Source organism: Pseudophryne corroboree, chromosome 4, assembly GCF_028390025.1.
Source record: "Pseudophryne corroboree isolate aPseCor3 chromosome 4, aPseCor3.hap2, whole genome shotgun sequence".
Classification (NCBI taxonomy): domain Eukaryota; kingdom Metazoa; phylum Chordata; class Amphibia; order Anura; family Myobatrachidae; genus Pseudophryne; species Pseudophryne corroboree.
The window spans coordinates 540,111,636-540,131,302 of NC_086447.1; the positions used below are offsets into that span (position 1 = coordinate 540,111,636).

Sequence of the window (19,667 nt, forward strand, 5' to 3'; positions counted from 1 at the left end):
AACAAACCATTATATTCAGTGACTGCCCCCATGTACTCCTGCTGGATTGCAGCTTCCCAGTGCAAGTGCTGATCAATGAGAGAGGAGAGATGGTGAGTTTTGCATTACATGTATGTTGGCTCAATTTATATTCTGGTATTTAAATAAATTATACACTATTTTATGATTGGACGGTATATGTATGCAGAATATTTTTCAGTTCAGTGCAAAAGAACAAACATAATTGCAGTGTGCAGTGGAGGGGTGTGTCTTTACGTAAAGCCGTTTTTAAAACCTAATATATGGGAATATATTCAGGAGGGGACTGTAGACACTGTCGAGACATTATGGGTAGAAATTTCATGCAGGGAAAAAGGAATAAAAAAGTTAGTATTGGGTGAATGCTATAGGCCGCCCGGTATCAACGCATCTGATGATGAATTGTTACTAAAGCAAATTGAAAGAGCAGCAGGAGTAGGAGACTTAGGGGTATATGCAATTGCGGTCGAATTCCCGAAATTGGCGAAAAACTGGAGTTTTTCGCAAAAAAAAAAAAAAAATCGTCAATGCAATTCAGTACTTTCCGTCAAAAAAACGGACTTTCAAAATTCGACTTTTTGAAATTCGACTTTTGTCAAATTCGACTTTTCTGCAATGATACAAGTGCTGCAATTCGACCAAAGTATATTCAATTGAAGTTTGGAAATTCGACAACAGTGCTTTTAGACAGTAAATTCGTCATTTTCAATCCGCCACACTTTGGTGGGTGAAACTGATAAAAAAAAATTAAAACATGTTTTTTTGGGTGTTTTTTTATTGGTAATAGCATATTTATTTATATTAGAAGGGATTAGGTACTTGGTTTGTCTTTTTTGGAGGCACAAGTATTTTTTATATATTTTTAAAAATAATATTTTTTTATTTATTTTATTTTTAGATGGAATGGTAAAATCCCGGTAAAAAATGGCGTGGGGTCCCCCCTCCAAAGCATAACCAGCCTCGGGCTCTTCGAGCCGGTCCTGGTTCTAAAAATCCGGGGGGAAAAATGACAGGGGATCCCCCGTATTTTTAAAACCAGCACCGGGCTCTGCGCCTGGTGCTGGTGCAAAAAATACGGGGGACAAAAAGAGTAGGGGTCCCCCATATTTTATACACCAGCATCGGGCTCCACTAGCTGGACAGATAATGCCACAGCCGGGGTCACTTTTATACAGTGCCCTGCGGCCGTGGCATTAAATATCCAACTAGTCACCCATGGCCGGGGTACCCTGGGGGAGTGGGGACCCCTTCAATCAAGGGGTCCCCCCCAGCCACCCAAGGGCCAGGGGTGAAGCCCGAGGCTGTCCCCCCCATCCAAGGGCTGCGGATGGGAGGCTGAAAGCCTTGAGAAAATGTAAAAAATATTGGTTTTTCCAGTAGTACTACAAGTCCCAGCAAGCCTCCCCCGCAAGCTGGTACTTGGAGAACCACAAGTACCAGCATGCGGGAGAAAAACGGGCCCGCTGGTACCTGTAGTTCTACTGGAAAAAAAATATCCAAATAAAAACAGGAGACACACACCTTGAGAGTAAAACTTTATTACACACCTGCCGACACACACATATTTACCTATGTTGACCCGCCGACTGCCACGTCTCCTGATCCGACGATCCGGGGTACCTGTGAATCAAATTATACTCACCTCAATCCAGTGTCCAGATATAAATCCACGTACTTGGCAAAAAAACAAACCGCATTTACCCGGACCACGGACTGAAAGGGGTCCCATGTTTACACATCAGACTCCTTTCCCCGAATGCCGGGACCCCACGTGACTGCTGTCACCGAGGTCCCTTCAGCCAATCAGCGAGCGCAACGTCCTGGCACTCTGCTGATTGGCTGGACGTCTGAGCTGTCAGACAGCGCCTCGCAAAGCCTCTCCATTATACTCAATGGTGGGAACTTTGCGTCAGCGGTGAGGTCACCCGCGGTCAGCGGCTGACCGCGGGTAACCCTACCGCTACCCGCAAAGTTCCCACCATTGAAAGTAATGGAGAGGCTTTGCGATGCGCTGTCTGACCTCAGACGCGCACAGCCAATCAGGTGAGCGCCACGGAAGTAGCGCTTCCTGATTGGCTGAAGGGACCTCAGTGACAGGAGTCACGTGGGGTCCCAGCACATTCGGGGAAAGGGGTCCCATGTGTCAACATGGGACCCCTTTCAGTCCGGCATGGTCGGGTATGCGTTTTCTTTTTTTACCAAGTACGTGGATTATCTCCCGGACACTGGATGAGGTGAGTCTAATTTTTTTCACAGGTACCCCGGATCGTCGGAGACTGTGGCAGTCGGTGGGTCAACACAGGTAAGTATGTGTGTGTCGGCAGGTGTGTAATAAAGTTTTACTCTCAAGGTGTATGTCTCCTGTTTTTATTTGGATATTTTTTTCCCAGTAGAACTACAGGTACCAGCGGGCCTGTTTTTCTCCCGCATGCTGGTACTTGTGGTTCTCCAAGTACCAGCTTGCGGGGGAGGCTTGCTGGGACTTGTAGTACTACTGAAAAAAACAATATTTTTTACATTTTCTCAAGGCTTTCAGCCTCCCATCCGCAGCCCTTGGATGGGGGGGACAGCCTCGGGCTTCACCCCTGGCCCTTGGGTGGCTGGGGGGGACCCCTTGATTGAAGGGGTCCCCACTCCCCCAGGGTACCACCGGCCAGGGGTGACTAGTTGGATATTTAATGCCACGGCCGCAGGGCACTGTATAAAAGTGACCCCCGGCTGTGGCATTATCTGTCCAGCTAGTGGAGCCCTATGCTGGTGTATAAAATACGGGGGACCCCTACTCTTTTTGTCCCCCATATTTTTTGCACCAGCACCAGGCGCAGAGCCCGGTGCTGGTTTTAAAAATACGGGGGATCCCTGTCAATTTTCCCCCTGGATTTTTAGAACCAGGACCAGCTCGAAGAGCCCGAGGCTGGTTATGCTTTGGAGGGGGGACCCCACGCCATTTTTTGGGGGGGTTTTCCTGTTTTTTCACGTTTTTAAAAACCGGATCAAAATCCGTCAAGTCGGCCGTTTTTCGGCTGCGGGACTGTCGAATCCGTTTTTTATTGCATATGGTCAATTTCGGCACCCACTTGCTGAAATTAGCCTGTCGAATTGTGTCGAGTTGAAAAACAGCCGATAATTTGCCGCGATTCGCCGCTAATTGCATATACCCCATAGTAGTGATGGGAGATTTTAACTATCCAGAGATAAACTGGAAAAACGATTCATGTGATACTGCTAGGGGCAATATGTTTTTAAACACACTTAATGATAACTACTTAGTCCAACTAATTGAGGAACCAACTAGGTACAATGCAATCTTAGACCTGGTATTAACAAACAATGGGGATTTGGTATCATGTATTATAGTAGGGGAACCCATAGGAAACAGCGACCACAATATGGTCACATTCAATATCAGTTTCTATAAACAGCCCTATACTGGCTCAACTAGGACTTTAATCTTTAGCAAAGCAAATTTTGAAAAGATGAGGGTATTTTTCAGGGATATTGAATAGGAAGGTTTGTTTTTAGGAAAAAATACTACGGAGAAATGGGAGGTACTAAAATTCCTGCTAGCTAAAAATACACTCAAATGTATTCCTATGAGTAGCAAAAAAAGGAATAAAAATCATAAACCGATGTGGCAAGAAAAGGCGAGCATTTAAAAAATACAAATCAGACGGGGAAGCAGTCTCATTTCAGCACTATAAGGAATGTAACAAAATTTGCAAAAAGGAAATAAGAGCGGCTAAAGTAGAAACTGAAAACCTAGTAGCAAAGGAAAGCAAAGCGAATCCCAAAAAATTATTTAAATACATTAATAGCAAGAGATTAAAGAAGGAGAGTATAGGCCCTTTAAAAGACAAGTTGGGGGTCATAAGCAAAAATGATAATGACATAGCGGACACACTAAATGAGTTTTTTTCAACAGTATTCACTCGTGAGGACCCAATTCAGGGACTAACGCACAATCTAAATAATGAGAATATCACACTGATAGGTACTTATTTAAGCGAGGAAGTAGTCTGTGACCGATTAAAACATTTAAAGATTAATAAATCACCAGGGCCCGATGGTATTCATCCAAGGGTTCTAATGGAGCTTCACTCTGAACTGGCAAAACCGCTATCTTTGATCTTTAAGGATTCAGTTATATCAGGTATGGTTCCCAAAGACTGGCGTATAGCGGAAGTAGTGCCTATATTCAAAAAGGGAAGTAAAGCTGAACCAGGTAATTATAGACCAGTTAGTCTTACATCTATAGTGGGGAAAGTATTGGAAGGTATTCTAAGAGATAGTATTCAGAAGTTCCTTGAAACCAATATGGTCATTAAAAGGAATCAACATGGGTTTATGAAGGACAAATCCTGTCAAACCAACTTACTTGGCTTTTATGAAACAGTAAGCGCAAACCTAGATCAGGGTAAAGACGTGGATGTAATCTTTTTAGACTATGCCAAAGCGTTCGATACTGTACCACACATGAGACTTATCTACAAGCTACAAGAATCAGGGCTAGGAAGCACAATATGCACTTGGGTCAAAAACTGGTTAGATAATAGGAAGCAGCGCGTTGTGGTTAATGGATCTTTTTCAACTTGGACTGAAGTGCTAAGTGGTGTGCCGCAAGGCTCAGTATTAGGACCGCTATTGTTCAATATTTTCATTAACGACCTAACAGAAGGTCTAGAGAGCATGGTGTCAATTTTTGCAGATGATACCAAATTGTGTAAGGCTATAAATACAGAGGAGGATGCCGAGTCTCTTCAGAATGACTTAGTTAAATTAGAAGCATGGGCAGCCAAATGGAGAATGCGCTTCAACACAGACAAGTGTAAGGTAATGCACTGTGGTAACAAGAACATAAATTACACCTACCTACTAAATGAGGTAAAATTAGGGGATTCTGTACTGGAAAAGGACTTAGGTGTCCTCATAGATAGCAAGCTAAGCAGTAGTACCCAAAGTAGGACTGCAGCAAAGAAGGCTAATAAGATATTAGCATGCATAAAACGGGGTATTGATGCTAGGGACAAGAGTATTATACTCCCGTTATATAAATCACTAGTGAGGCCACACTTTGAATACTGTGTACAATTCTGGGCACCGTACTACAAAAAGGATATCCTGGAGCTTGAAAAGGTACAGAGGAGGGCGACCTAACTAATTAAGGGCATGGAGACGATGGAATACAAGGAAAGGCTTGAAAGACTAGGCATGTTTACATTGAAAAAGCGGAGACTAAGAGGGGATATGATCAACATCTACAAATATATAAGGGGACAATTCACAGAGCTTGCGCGGGACCTGTTTTTGGTTAGATCAACACAGAGGACTCGTGGACACTCGCTCAGGTTAGAGGAGAGGAGATTCCGCACAATACGGCGTAAAGGCTTTTTCACGGTAAGGACAATACATGTTTGGAATTCCCTGCCCGAGGGAGTTGTAATGGCGGAATCTGTCAACACCTTTAAGAATGGGTTAGATAAATTCCTAATGGATAAGGATATCCAGGGGTATGGTGCATAGTCACGCATTATAGTTACTATAAATAGGGATAAAATGTAACGGCTGACAGCAGCATCAGTCAGAAATTTTAGTCAAATCATCATGCATAGGAGACCACAAATAGGTTGAACTCGATGGACAATTGTCTTTTTTCAACCTCAGATACTATGTTACTATGTTACTATGTTACTAGTCTTTCAATGGTTCTCTGGTGTTATGCAATTTAAAATAATGTGAAGAATAATTATTTAACATTATTTACTAATATTTATCACTTTAAAATAGACCTCATTAAATTGGAAGCAATTATTTAAAAAAAATCACATATTCATATAAAATAATTGCAACGTACTGTAGTTTTAAGAGTTTTTCTGCTAACTAACCTATAGTTGGAATAAAGCATTTACTGATGCTGATTTTTTTTTAAGACATGGGGCTGGATGTAATGACTCCCGAGATCGCCAGAGGTGCTAGATGCCAGCCGATCTCTGACTTTTTTTTAAAGTGGCAATCACTTACAAGGCATGATTTTGCCCTGTAAGCGATTGCCCCTTTAAAAAAAACCTCTGAGATCGGCCATCATCTCGCACCTCTGTGATCTCAGGCGTCATTATATCCGACCCGTGTGCCATTCTTCCAAGTGCCCTGTTAATATTTTTAGAAACTCTTGATCCTTCGTGACTAGTGTTTTTCAAATAAAAGAATTTACATAAATCAGTAGCATTATAAATAAATGATTTTAGCAATGTGGGTTATGAATTAAAAAAAAAGACAAAGCTCCTTTCAGTGTATTATGGCATGATATTATAGTAACAGCAGTCAGACCAATAGCTAAAATAACAATAGCTTTTAATCAGCCTCATTGATTTGCATTTTTAAACAACAGACTAGCATATTTACCTTTAATTCCTGAGTCTCATTTTCAAAGCTAAACAGCATTTTGTAGGGTGGAGGCAGTGGGCCAGAAAGATTGACGCTCATGACCATCTGGTTTAGCTGATCCAAGACATCAAGAAGTAGGCCGGTACATTCATCATCGCAAACTGTGAAGAGGACAGCATGGAATATTTATTCCTAATAAACATCAGAGGCAGATGTTCAATATTTCTGCACTATGGTATTTAAGAGAGCACAGAGCAGACAGAGAATGTTTGTGATGCTAATCCCATAATTATCCCCTCTAAGTGGGGAGAGGGAAGCAGAGGTGCTTTGAAAAGAACTTTGAAATGAAGCAATTAGTTCCAATAACTGGAAATTTACATTTTTCATTTCTGTGATAAAACATATTTACATGTACCCACGAGCAAAGGTTTAACTGGAAAAGGACCAATAAAAATTCAAATTTTCTTTAAGATTTACATAAATGATGAATTAAACTCATACAAAGTTTATAAATATTCTGTGAATGCATCACCATCAGCTATTGGCAAAACAGTATATTTAGTACAGGGCTGGCAGACATAATTTTATTTCCTTGAATATTTTAATATATGAATACATGGTTTCTTTAATTACAAATCGATTAAAAGTTCTTTTTAATGGGATTGTAAAGTGTACTTACAGTAGTTCTGCAATTTTTAGACTTTCATTTAACTAGAAAAGTTTCAGTAAAAAGCACTACCTATTTCTGTGTACATGTTCCACTGCAGAAGACATTGGGCTACAGTTTATCATTCAATAACTACTGTAGATCTAACAAGATTGAAACAGATAGTCTTGGTTAACCGGTGTCATGGCTCTGGATCTCTGACTTCATAGATAGCTAAGGATTCTGGGTATGTGGTTGACCAACAGGGTTAAGTAGAGAATCTTTGCACTGCTCTGTCCTGGAATTTTAGTATTACATTTATCCCTTTACTCCTTGCTACAGTAAGATGATCCTAGCAGTTACAGTATTTAGTTATGGGAATGAGAATACGTTCTGTTTTCATTTCAATCTGCATTTCACATTAACATTATTGTATTGTACAGAACAGTACTGTAATACGACTCTGAGATTAGGAGGACAATGGGAATGTAAGTATTATTATTAATAATAATAATAAATCATCATCACAATAGGGCACATATATTTGAACAATAATGAGCAGTACATTTTTATTGTCCCCAAACCACCGATTGTGGCAATAAGCACATTCATACAATATCAATAAAACCATAAACAAAGAGATTTGGTTAAACACACAATGGGACAAATGTAATAGAGTGAGAGTTTCAGAAAGTGAGAGATTTGGTAAGGTTCTTCAGGTTATTTTAAAGTGGCAATCATTTGCACTGCAAAACCAGGTTGATCTTGCTGTGTAAATGATTGCCACTTTAAAAAAAACAACTGCAAAACCTTACCAGATCTCTCACTTTTTGAAACTCTCACTTTATTACATTTGGCCCATAATGTAGGACTCAACAGTTAATATCCACCACTGCAGTTGGTGATTATTCATTAACCAATAGCACCAGTCCTTTATTAATAATCCAAATTAGTGTCAAATATAGCTGTTGCTTGGTGGAATCAACTAGTCACTGGTCATACTGTATAATAGTAAATATGAAATTAGAGATTCCAAAAAGAGTCTGGTCTTGTAGTGGTTAAATGGGGTGGTTTGCCACATTACTCACTTTAAGCCACTTCCTAGATAAGTATTTTCTGTGATCTAGCTCTAGTGCAGTGAGTCTTGATACAGACCAGAGTACCATCTACCTGTCCTTAGGAGCAGATGGATTTATTGAAAACTAGAATCCAAACATCTCCTGGTTCAGCCACTACTGATTTCGATCCAGGATCTGGAGGTAATTGATTTAAGACTACCTTATCATCCTGAGAAAATACTTACCTAGGAGGTGGCTTAAAGTGACTAATGCTGCAAACTGCCCCATTTAACCATTACTGGACCAGACTCTTTTTGAAAACTCTAGTTTTATATTTACTAAAATATGGTCAGTGACTAGTAGAATACACCAAGCAACAGTTATTTTTGAACACTAATTTGGATAATTCATTAAATAAAGGTAACATTGATTAACAAATATGTAGTAGTAATAGTAGTTGTAGTAATTATTGAGTCCTGTATGTTTGTAACTTAATCACTTTGTGTGTGTGTGTTTTATTGCTATTTTATGTGCTCATTACCACAGTAGGTGGTTTTGGGATATTAATATTTATTACTTGAAGAAATTATTTGGTCTTTAGAGTTAAATTATATGTGCACCCTATTGTGATTATTTCATTATTGGCTTTTTATAGTTATTTGTGTGTGGTATAATACAGTATTACCTGTTGGGGGCAGCTCAGTTACAGTTTAATCATTTGCCAATTGTTGGACATACAGTATGTTTTAGCACAAGGAATTTTGTTTTTATGTTTTATTACTAGATTGCAGTAGTAAAAGTAAAGCCGCAATGCTTATTAAACAGCTTTTCCTGTCCTATAACTATAATCTGACATCTGCAAAATGCAACTTCAGATATAAATACTGCAACATTGAGAATGTCCAGATAACTGAATAAAGTCCTGCTATCTGATGAATATTGCCTTTTAGTAGAGTAAATGATTGCCACAAGAACTCTAGGTTCATATAATGCATTAAACTGAAATCGTAAAAATGTCTGAACTGCTAAACTAATAACTGTCCCAGAAAAATAACATAAAGATGCACACTGCTCATGCATTACTAATGCAGTCTCTTAAGAACATTATCTATGAAGTCCTGTTTATTATAACCCATTATGAAAACAACATTCCCCAAGCCATATTACCACTGCAAACATGTCAGAATGAGCAACACATCAAACACATGCATCAGCAATTCATACAGGCTACAAGTCACTACTTTACCACAATCTGAAGCATTGTTGACAGAAAAAGCTTTTCTTGACAGGCTTGCTCTGACACCTAGAGCTCACTAATATACAGTACTGTAAAAGATTGTGATCCAAGTACAAACTTTTGGCACACATTATTGCTTTAACAATACAGTATATTAAAAGTGAAAAGTTCACCCAACAGTACATGTACTATTTATACTATAGCTAAAACATGCTGATGAAAGTGTCAGTGATCCACCTCCTACAAAAAAAGAGCTAAGACAGTGACATCACTTCTCATAAAAACTGACAGTTTATACAAACTCTACATTTCTGTTTAAGTCAAGCATCGAATATTGCCAGTCCATGGAATATAACTTTTAGGGATCTATTTAATAAAATATATATTTTATTGCTGCTAATTGCAGTAATAGAATACCTAGCCCCTCCCTGCCAATTTATGAATAAAATATCTCTGGGGCAGCTAAGCCTCTGCTCATGTATGAGCCGGCATTGCCGATTCACACATGTGCATTGGATGTGGGAGCCCGAATTGATCTTCTAGTTCCACTTTCATTGAAAAAATCTCAAATAATAATAATAATAATAATAATAATATTAAAATATACATTATTTTAACTAAAAAAGCATTTTTCTTGTGCCTCAGAGCAGCTATCGTCAATCTGAAATGGCGACAGTGATAGGCCTGTTCATTTGGCTTTATTCAGTAAAAGCCCTTAACCACTTAACTGCCGGGACAACCTCCAGGTACACAGGGGGGCTTGGGGGGGGGGGTTAATTTACACTTCCAGCAGCTACTATTATCTGCAGCCGCTGGAGAGGGGTCCTGCCATGCTGACCGATCAGCAGTGATCAGCAGCATGGCAATCAGTGGGGAAGAGTGCAGGGGGGCAGAGGGACCTTCCGGTCCCTCTGACAGCAGCAGCGGAGGGAAGTTTCCCTTCCCTGCCACTGCTAACACTGTTTATCTAACTGGTTGCATCTTGTGCGACTAGGTCAGATAAAGGACTTGCAGGCATGGTCGCATCTGATGCAACCATGCCAGGCAAGTGGTTAATAAGAGTTGGGGCTGGAAGACTGGCACTGGGGATCCCAGCGGTTCGCATACCTCCCCCGGCATCCTGTCAGCAGAATGCCGGTAGGGGGGCGAGAGCAACAAAGCCCCTTGCAGGTTCGCTGTGCTCGCCATGCAGCAGGCTCGGTGGCTCACTGTGCTTGCCATAGATTCTATTCCCACTCTATGAGTGTTGTGGACACCCATGAATGGAATAGTCCTTGTCAGTCGGCATGTCGACTGTTGGGCTGGTAAGCGGGCAGGATCCCAGCATCGCCATGGTGACTGCTGGGATCCAGAGCACCTAAGGTTGAAAGATGGGGATGCTTGACCTGAGAGACACAGTGGAATGGTCAGGCTGAGAGACACAGGTGGATGGTGAGGCTGAGATACACAGTGGAAGGCCCAGATACACAGGGGGATGAGGAGGCTGAGAGTCACAGGGGGTGATGAGGCTGAAAGACCCATGGGAAGGCTGAAAGACACAGGTATATGGGGAGGGTGAGAGACACAGGAGGAGGATGAAACTGAAAGACACAGAGAGGGAGGCTATAAGACATGGGAAGGTTAGAAACGAAATATGGGGTCTGAGAGAGACAGGTGTTGGTGAGGCTGAGAGTCACGGGGGATTATGAGGCTGAGAGACACAGAGTAAGGCTTGGAGACATAGGGATGGGGAGGCTGAGAGAAATGGGGAGGCGGAGAGACATGTGCAATGGTGAAGCTGTGAGTCGCAGGAAGTTGGGGGAGCTGGGACTGAGAGACACAGGTAGAGGCTGGGACTGAGAGACAAAGGTGAATGTTGAGGCTGAAACACAGGGTGGGGAATGAGGTTGAGAGACACAGGGGGGTGAGACTGAGACACACAGGTGAGATGAGTGGATGACTGAAGATGGAGAGACACATGGGGGGATTAGGCTGGAGACACATGGATGTGCTGAAGAGACACAGGCATGGATGAGGCTGGAGTGATTCAAGTGAGGAATGAGGCAGGAGAGATGGGAGTGAGGCTGGAGAGAGACGAGGATGAGCCAATGACCGACCGGCCTGTACCTACCATGTAAAGATTTTTCTTGACGGCCCTGGTTGCAGGAGGGCATTTACAAATCTACAGTATATATTTAAGCTGTCTTTGAAACCAAATGTTAGTCTCTCAATAATATAACATATGAAAACAAATGTGAGTCATGTTAATAATATACATACATGCACACAGCGGGCCCTCTCGCACATGCCGGTCAGTGCAGCCTCCACACTTCAAGCCTGTAGCTTCAGGTTTACACGTGCACTGGCCAGTGCTTGAATGACAGATCCTAGACAATGAACCATAAGGGTTGCACTCACATTCCTGACAAGAACCTCCTGGAATACTTGGGTTACCAGTATAACCAGATGCGCACCTGGAAAAATGTCACAGTTAATCCTTAATAAATAAAACACAAATCACTGAACAAATAAATAAATTAGGTCTTATTCACTAACATTACATTTAGATACAAAGGGCGGTATTCAATTGTTTGAAAAGTCAATTGGGTGTCTGTTTTTTCCTATCTAATAAACAGGAAGAAACAGATACCCACTGACTTTTCAAAGAATTTAATTCCTCCCAAAATATTCACTTTACCACAAAACCCAATCAGACACTGGTTTTTATTGTCTAAGTTAAATTAGACAGATAAATGTGAACTATTGATTTAATGTTTTGTTTTGTTTTTTACTTTAAAATAACAAATACCTTGTCTTCTACCTATTTGACAATTTGAATTTGCTAAAAACGTATGTCCCTACTTTTCATACCTGCCTTCTGGGAGATGCGGTGGACAGGATGAAATAATATAGGTCCAGATTTAACATGCCTCAGAGAGTGATAAAGTACCTACCAATCAGCTCCTGTCATTTTTCAAACACAGCCTGTAACATGACAGTTAGGAGTTGGTTGGATGGTACTTTATCACCGTGCAATTTATCACTCTCCAAGGCTTGATAAATTTGTCTCTAAGTGGTGGGTATGTCTCAGTGATTGCATTCACTCATCATTGGAGCAATGTGTATGAGAAGGTCATTGTTCAAACACAGCCTATAAAATGGTAGTTAGAATCTGACTGGCTAATAGTTTATCTTTCTGCAAGGGGGTCATGAAAAACGTCCCCCCATTGTGTACATATTGTATGTAAGCTTGTGGCAGAATGCTCCTGGGCCTCAACAGAGGCCTCATTCCCAAGTAAAATGTACCTGCTCCCCCCTCTTTTGGCATCATTGACTAAGAGTAGAGGTGTGGAGAGAGTGCATGTGGGTGAGGCTTTCCAGGCACTCACCTATAGAAATGGGAGCTGCATGTGTTTGGACTCAGGGGCCGGTGTGCACTGCACACACTGCACCCGTTATAAATTTGCCAGTGGATAAGGCATCAGCGACATGGAGGTCCTTTCCATGCTTGCACACCACATCAAGATAGTATTTTTGGAGCTTGAGTATGAAATGATAACTTTGTGCTGAGGCAGTAGGCAGGGGTTTGCAGAGAATGGTAATCAGGGGTTGTTGGCCTGTCTCAACCAGCACTGGACACCTATAGATGAACTCCTTTAAACTTTTGTCAAGTAAAGCCTAAAGTTCCTTTTCAATTTGAGCATAACGCGACTCAGTCTTAGTAAGGGCCCTGGAAACAAAACCAATAGGTTTGTTATGATGCAGGCAGGCAGCACCAAGACCATGCTGTGAGGCATCAGAGGAGAGCAGAACAGGAAAATGCACATAAAAAAGAAATTGGAGCACCATGCAGGAAGTGAATGTAGTCTTAAGACCAGAAAAAAAACTGCAGCATGTCAGTCCAGGATCTGTCCTAACACCATCTGAAGATAAGAGATGGCCAGATACAAGACCTCCACTACCCTGAAACAGCAGGGTTTAACTGCATGTTGATTTCACGGAAAGCAAATGTTTTTTCCATGGAGTAGCCCCAAACTAGCATGTCATCCACAATGATCTCACATGGGCATCCTTCGAAAAGATGCTTCATGCAGTGCTGGAATACAGTACTTCACTGCCAGTGCATATGCCATGGTACATTCAGAGGAAGGTATTACAGGTCTCCTGAAAGTGGTGAGCTTGGATGATTCCTTGTCCAAAGTGATCTGCCAGAATCCACATTTAGCATCTAGAGTGGTAAATATCTTTGCATTTGGTATAGCAGCTATTACTTGATCCACAGATCTTAGAGGGTTATGTGGTCTCATCAGAGCTTTGTTCAAATGCACAGGGTGAATACAGATGCGTAGCTAACCATATTTTTTTCATGCAGCCAAGGCAGACACCTATGGGGTGGCTTCTACCAATGTAGCAATGATGCCCAATGCTGTCATGCATTTTATCTCCGCTATCACTTTGTTCTTCATGACCAGAGGCATACATCTGGTAGCACATACTAAGGGAAAGAAACAGTCTCATCTAAATGCATAAGACTAGGCTTTTTCCTATGGTATTACAATTGTACATGTCAGTAAAGTCTTTTAACTCTGAATTATCCTGTTAAATGACATACACAACAGCACTTAGTTATTAATTCCAGTTTTAAACTGTCTAGAAAACCTACATTACTGTTCACTATATGAAACTACAGCAGGAAGTTTGAGGATTGCAGTGTGGCCATGCCTATAGTTTTGATTACTTGGCTACCATAAGCATTTAGATTCATAGTGCTAGAACAGTCAATAGGTGTTTCGTGGTTTGTGTGCTGGAGGAGTTCACGTGACATGACATTACTGTACATGTGGCGACAGTGTCAATATTTATTTTGATGGAATTATTTGTCTCCATATCTACTTTGGTAGTTTTTTTGGGCAATTTCACAATGGAGAATGGCGTCTGAGAATTTTTCTGGTGAAGCATCTACAGTGTGAACTTGTTGCTGTGGTCTGCTATAACTTGCAGTGTAAGTTTGTCTGTCACCCACTTTTTGTATGCTGCACTAGCATACAAAATTATTTTGTTTGCCACAAGTATTTCAGTGTTTATTGAAAGCAGGATATTTGTGGCGTTCATAGGAATAGCGATCACTGCAATTCACACAGCACGTATGTTGCTTCACAGGTTGCCAGAGATTGCATACATCAGACACTGTTTTAAACTCCATTGTACTTCAATTGGACTGCTCATGCAGAATGCATATATGTATAGCAGTGTCCAGTGCTCATTTCTTCTTATATAATAAATGTGCATGAGTAACATCATTATAAGTCACACACACAATCTTGTCCCTGATGAGGTCATTTGCTAATGCACCACAATCAAATTTATTTGCTAGTGGTTTCAATTGGCAGCATATGTCTGGATACTCTCAGAGCGGCTCTGCTCAGCAGTGTTAAAAGCACATCTGTTCATTATAACATTTTTCACTGCTAATTATATCTAATCAAACTTTTTTATAAGTGTCTCTGGATTCTCCTGATCTTTTCTCTCTGAATATACAAATGTATCTGCCTTATCAACAGCTTCAGCACCAGCTAAACCAAGCAGGGTACATGCCTGTATCTTTTTTTGACTTGTCTAAAAGAGAGTCCTGCAGAACAGTATACATGCCATTCCTTCCTGAACTTTAGCCATGCATCCGCAATGACATTGCCGAAAACCAGTGGATCTACTGTATGAATCAGAGACCTTTCGTCTTTGTATTCCCACATATTAAAGGTCAGTGTATTGTTAGGTATAGGTTTTTTTTCCTGGGAACACTGTACAAAATGTCACAGAGCAGTGCACTACCAATATTTAATCATATGCCTCTTATGCTTTGTAATCAGTCCACTGTGCCTCAGGGTCCTGAAGGTACACCACTGCTACAGTAGCAACAGCAAATTCGTTAGCTAATGGGCAAAACCATGTGCACTGCAGCTGGGGCAGATATAACATGTGCAGAGAGAGTTAGATTTGGGTGGGATGTGTTCAAACTGAAATCTAAATTGCCGTGAAAAAATAAAGCAGCCAGTATATACCCTGCACAGAAACAATATAACCCACCCAAATCTAACTCTCTCTACACATGTTATATCTGCCCCACCTGCAGTGCACATAGGGGGTAATTCAGATCACAGTCTGAATTACTTTGTGGTGTGCGCACGTTCAGCGGCCACACTGCAAATGCGCACCCTGGGAGCCCAGTGAGATGCTATCAGCATCCCGGGGGGGATGTAGTCATGCTAAATTTAGCACATCTACGATCCAATCTGAATTAAGCCCATGGTTTTGCCCGGCAGCTAACAAATTTGCTGCTGCGATCAGATCTGAATTAGGCCCTTAGGGGGTCATTCCGAGTTGTTCGCTCGTTGCCGATTTTCGCAACGGAGCGACTAAGGCAAAAATGAGCATGCGCATGGTACGCAGTGCGCATGCGCTAAGTATTTTAGCACAAAACTTAGTAGATTTACTCACGTATGAATGAAGAATTTTCATCGTTGAAGTGATCGGAGTGTGATTGACAGGAAGTGGGTGTTTCTGGGAGTGTGCGGAAAAATGCAGGCGTGCCAGGATAAAACGCGGGAGTGTCTGGAGAAACGGGGGAGTGGCAGGCCGAACGCAGGGCATATTTGTGACGTCAAACCAGGAATGAAACGGGCTGAGCTGATCACAGTGTAGGAGTAAGTCTCGAGCTACTCAGAAACTGCTAAGAATTATTTATTCGCAATTCTGCTACTTTTTCGTTCGCTATTCTGCTAAGCTAAGATACACTCCCAGAGGGCGGCGGCCTAGCGTGTGCAATGCTGCTAAAAGCAGCTAGCGAGCGAACAACTCGGAATGACCCCCTTAGTTGTATGTGACTCCAATGGGTGAGCAGATAATACTGTAGAATTGGAGCACAGAAATACCTGATAGTCTCATACCTTAACAAATATTTAGAATCCAAGTGTGTGGACAAATTACTTTTTTTATTTAGCCACTTGTTCATTATAGAAAGACACCTAAAAAATGGCTAGTGTCTGATTTGAGAACTACTGATACACTATATATTCTAAGAGAAAAGGAGAAAATGAGAAACCCATAAAATAAGTCCATGTATAATGTTCAGCTGATGGTTCACTACTCAACTTTTTATAAAAGAAATCAATGCACACATTTAAATGTAATAATTATAACTTAGGGGATAATTCAAACTGGAGCGATCGCAGTCTGAATTCCTTTGTAGAGTACGCATGCACACCCTGGGAGCCCAGTGAGATGCTACAAGCATCTCAGGGCTGCGATCGCCTCTGCCTGATTGGCAGGGCGTGGTCCGGCCAACACAGGGGTGTCCGGACCGTTGTGGGGGTGGGCCCCAGTGGCTGCATGACGTCACAAGCAGCCGCTGCAACCCGGCATGTGGCAGGCAGCCACCTGCCAGCACGCAGGAGCCTCACTGGCAGGGAGCTACTTGCCGGGTGCGAAAGCATCAGCGATGTGAGATGCTTTTGCATCCTTTGCAGGGGAAGGGGGTAGGGCCTAACATGCGGGGCAGACTAGCCCTGTGCTGGGCATCCCTCCGCATGTCAGAGAAACCGATACTAAATTTAGCACATCTACGATAAGATCGGAATTAGGCCCTTACTTTTTTCTATGCTTGCCAAATGGGTTTATTTGGATGGGATGCCTGTCTATCATGCATTTCTGGAGGATAGATGATAGCTTGATTATATTTAGCAATGAGTTATTATATTATTGTTGTGTAGAGAAAAATCTATGACTGCTCTTATAAAGGATTTTTCTTGCTATGTACATGAATATATATCTATAAATTTGTTTAGGAAAGAATAATGCATGGGGGTTAAATGTGTAGCACAGTGCATGAGCCACAGGCTTAACTTTTCCACTTATCATTAATGTCTTTAATTGTTTCCCTGTTTACCTTTCACAGTACTGGCCTTCGTATCCCAGAGGACAAGCTGTACATCTGTAATCATTAGTTCCTTGCATGGTGCATGTTGGGCTGAAGCTGGAAAACAAGATACAGCATTTACTGATGACATGTGAAACAGAGCAGATCACAATAATATATTACTGGAAGAGATACATGATTAGATGCAAATGCACAGGAAACAATGACAATATCATGACATAAATCAAGTCATTTCAAGCAAAGTCAAACCTGATGCTTTTATATTTACTAAAGAATCAAAAGCGCAAATAAAAATGAATAGTTGAAGATCACTAACTGTTTATTCCATTAACAATTTTTAAAAAGTATTGAAGCACTTTTGTGCTTTAAATCCACTCCTATGACACATTTAAATTGCATTTCCATTTGAATTAAAATCTTAAGAAAAGCACTGATACAGGTTTCTGTTATGAATGGTCTTCCATGTTAAGGTGGACATTCATTAGGTCGACCACTATTGGTCGATACTGACATGGTCAAATAGTCGACACATGAAAATGGTTGACACTGGACAGGTCGACACATGAAAAGGTTGACATGGGTTTTTGAATTGTTTTAGGTGTAATTTTTTCCGTAACATCACCTGGAACTCCAATTAGTGTACCACGTCCCCTTGCATGGCTCGCGACAGGTTACTATTCCCAATCGTAGTCCACATGGATGGTAAAGTACTGTATGAAAAAAGTACATTTTTTTTTAAAAGCCATGTCGACCTTTTCATGTGTCGACCTGTCCTGTGTAGACCATTTCCACGTGTCGACCATTTGTCCATGTGGACCATGTCAATGTCGACCAATAGTGGAAAACCTAGTGATTGTCGACCTAAGTATGGTCGACCTGCCAAACGGAAACCCTGATGAAGATGTAGGAGTGATCTTCAGACTTTGAACAAATTTGACACTCAAATATTTAATAGCACTAAAGCATGTGGTCACACATGGGAACAAGTATCATCATTCAAATCAATGAGTTTGCTTGCTGGGACATAATATTATACACATACTGTGTAGTGTTTTAGATGCATATTCAGATGAAAAGTTCAGGCTTTACAGGCAAATATGCAGATATGCTAATATGAAAATCCATTTGGACATGGCATTATATGTTGCAGTCTAAACACAGCCTAAAAGATCATACAACAATAAATCAAACTACAATATATTTATCCATGAATAAAAAAAAGATAAAAGAAAATGAAAGCTATTACAACTTATTGTATAGGTGCACTGTACTACTGACATTGGACAAACATGTTTCCAGTATAGAACAAAAATGCCAAACTTTTAACATAAGCCAAAGATAAGAAGTTCAGACAAGAAAACAATATTCTGAAATTATTATTGATAACATGCAAGATACATATCTGTAAAAACAAAGTCATTTTTATGAAATCATTTAAAAGTATATATGTCTGCACACATAAATTGCCAAACACATTCAAATGTTAATTAAGCCACTGAGAACCTGATAGAATAATCAGTGTATGGTAATTATCCATAATTACTGATCACATCTATATAACAAGAGAAACATCAATAAAGAATAGTACAACCTTGAAACATAATTTATCAACAGTGGTTATACATATTATAGGGCGGTAATAATTAGAGATGTGCACTTGAAATTTTTCGGGTTTTGTGTTTTGGTTTTGGGTTCGGTTCCGCGGCCGTGTTTTGGGTTCGACCGCGTTTTGGCAAAACCTCACCGAATTTTTTTTGTCGGATTCGGGTGTGTTTTGGATTCGGGTGTTTTTTTCAAAAAACACTAAAAAACAGCTTAAATCATAGAATTTTGGGGTCATTTTGATCCCAAAGTATTATTAACCTCAAAAAACATTATTTCCACTCATTTTCAGTCTATTCTGAACACCTCACAATATTATTTTTAGTCCTAAAATTTGCACCGAGGTCGCTGGATGACTAAGCTAAGCGACCCTAGTGGCCGACACAAACACCTGGCCCATCTAGGAGTGGCACTGCAGTGTCACGCAGGATGGCCCTTTCAAAAAACACTCCCCAAACAGCACATGACGCAAAGAAAAAAAGAGGCGCAATGAGGTAGCTGTGTGAGTAAGCTAAGCGACCCTAGTGGCCGACACAAACACCTGGCCCATCTAGGAGTGGCACTGCAGTGTCACGCAGGATGGCCCTTCCAAAAAACACTCCCCAAACAGCACATGATGCAAAGAAAAAAAGAGGCGCAATGAGGTAGCTGTGTGAGTAAGATAAGCGACCCTAGTGGCCGACACAAACACCTGGCCCATCTAGGAGTGGCACTGCAGTGTCACGCAGGATGGCCCTTCCAAAAAACACTCCCCAAACAGCACATGACGCAAAGAAAATAAGAGGCGCAATGAGGTAGCTGTGTGAGTAAGAT

At 41.2% G+C, this 19,667-nt stretch overlaps 1 protein-coding gene across 8 annotated transcripts in view; it reads right to left on the reverse strand.

Annotated features, from left to right (window-relative positions):
• The window catches only part of LAMA2 (laminin subunit alpha 2), a 1,276,598-nt gene that overhangs the window by 329,337 nt on the left and 927,594 nt on the right, over positions 1-19,667 (reverse strand). For 6 of the 8 annotated variants that reach the window (XM_063917336.1, XM_063917331.1, XM_063917335.1 and 3 more), the window contains 3 exons: positions 17,262-17,348; positions 11,600-11,793; positions 6,418-6,560 (listed from right to left, as the gene is read on the reverse strand). In XM_063917336.1, coding sequence (XP_063773406.1) covers positions 6,418-6,560; positions 11,600-11,793; positions 17,262-17,348 — 424 coding nt within the window. The remainder of the gene's footprint in view (positions 1-6,417; positions 6,561-11,599; positions 11,794-17,261; positions 17,349-19,667) is intronic. The other 2 variants (XM_063917337.1, XM_063917333.1) reach the window with 1 other exon arrangement.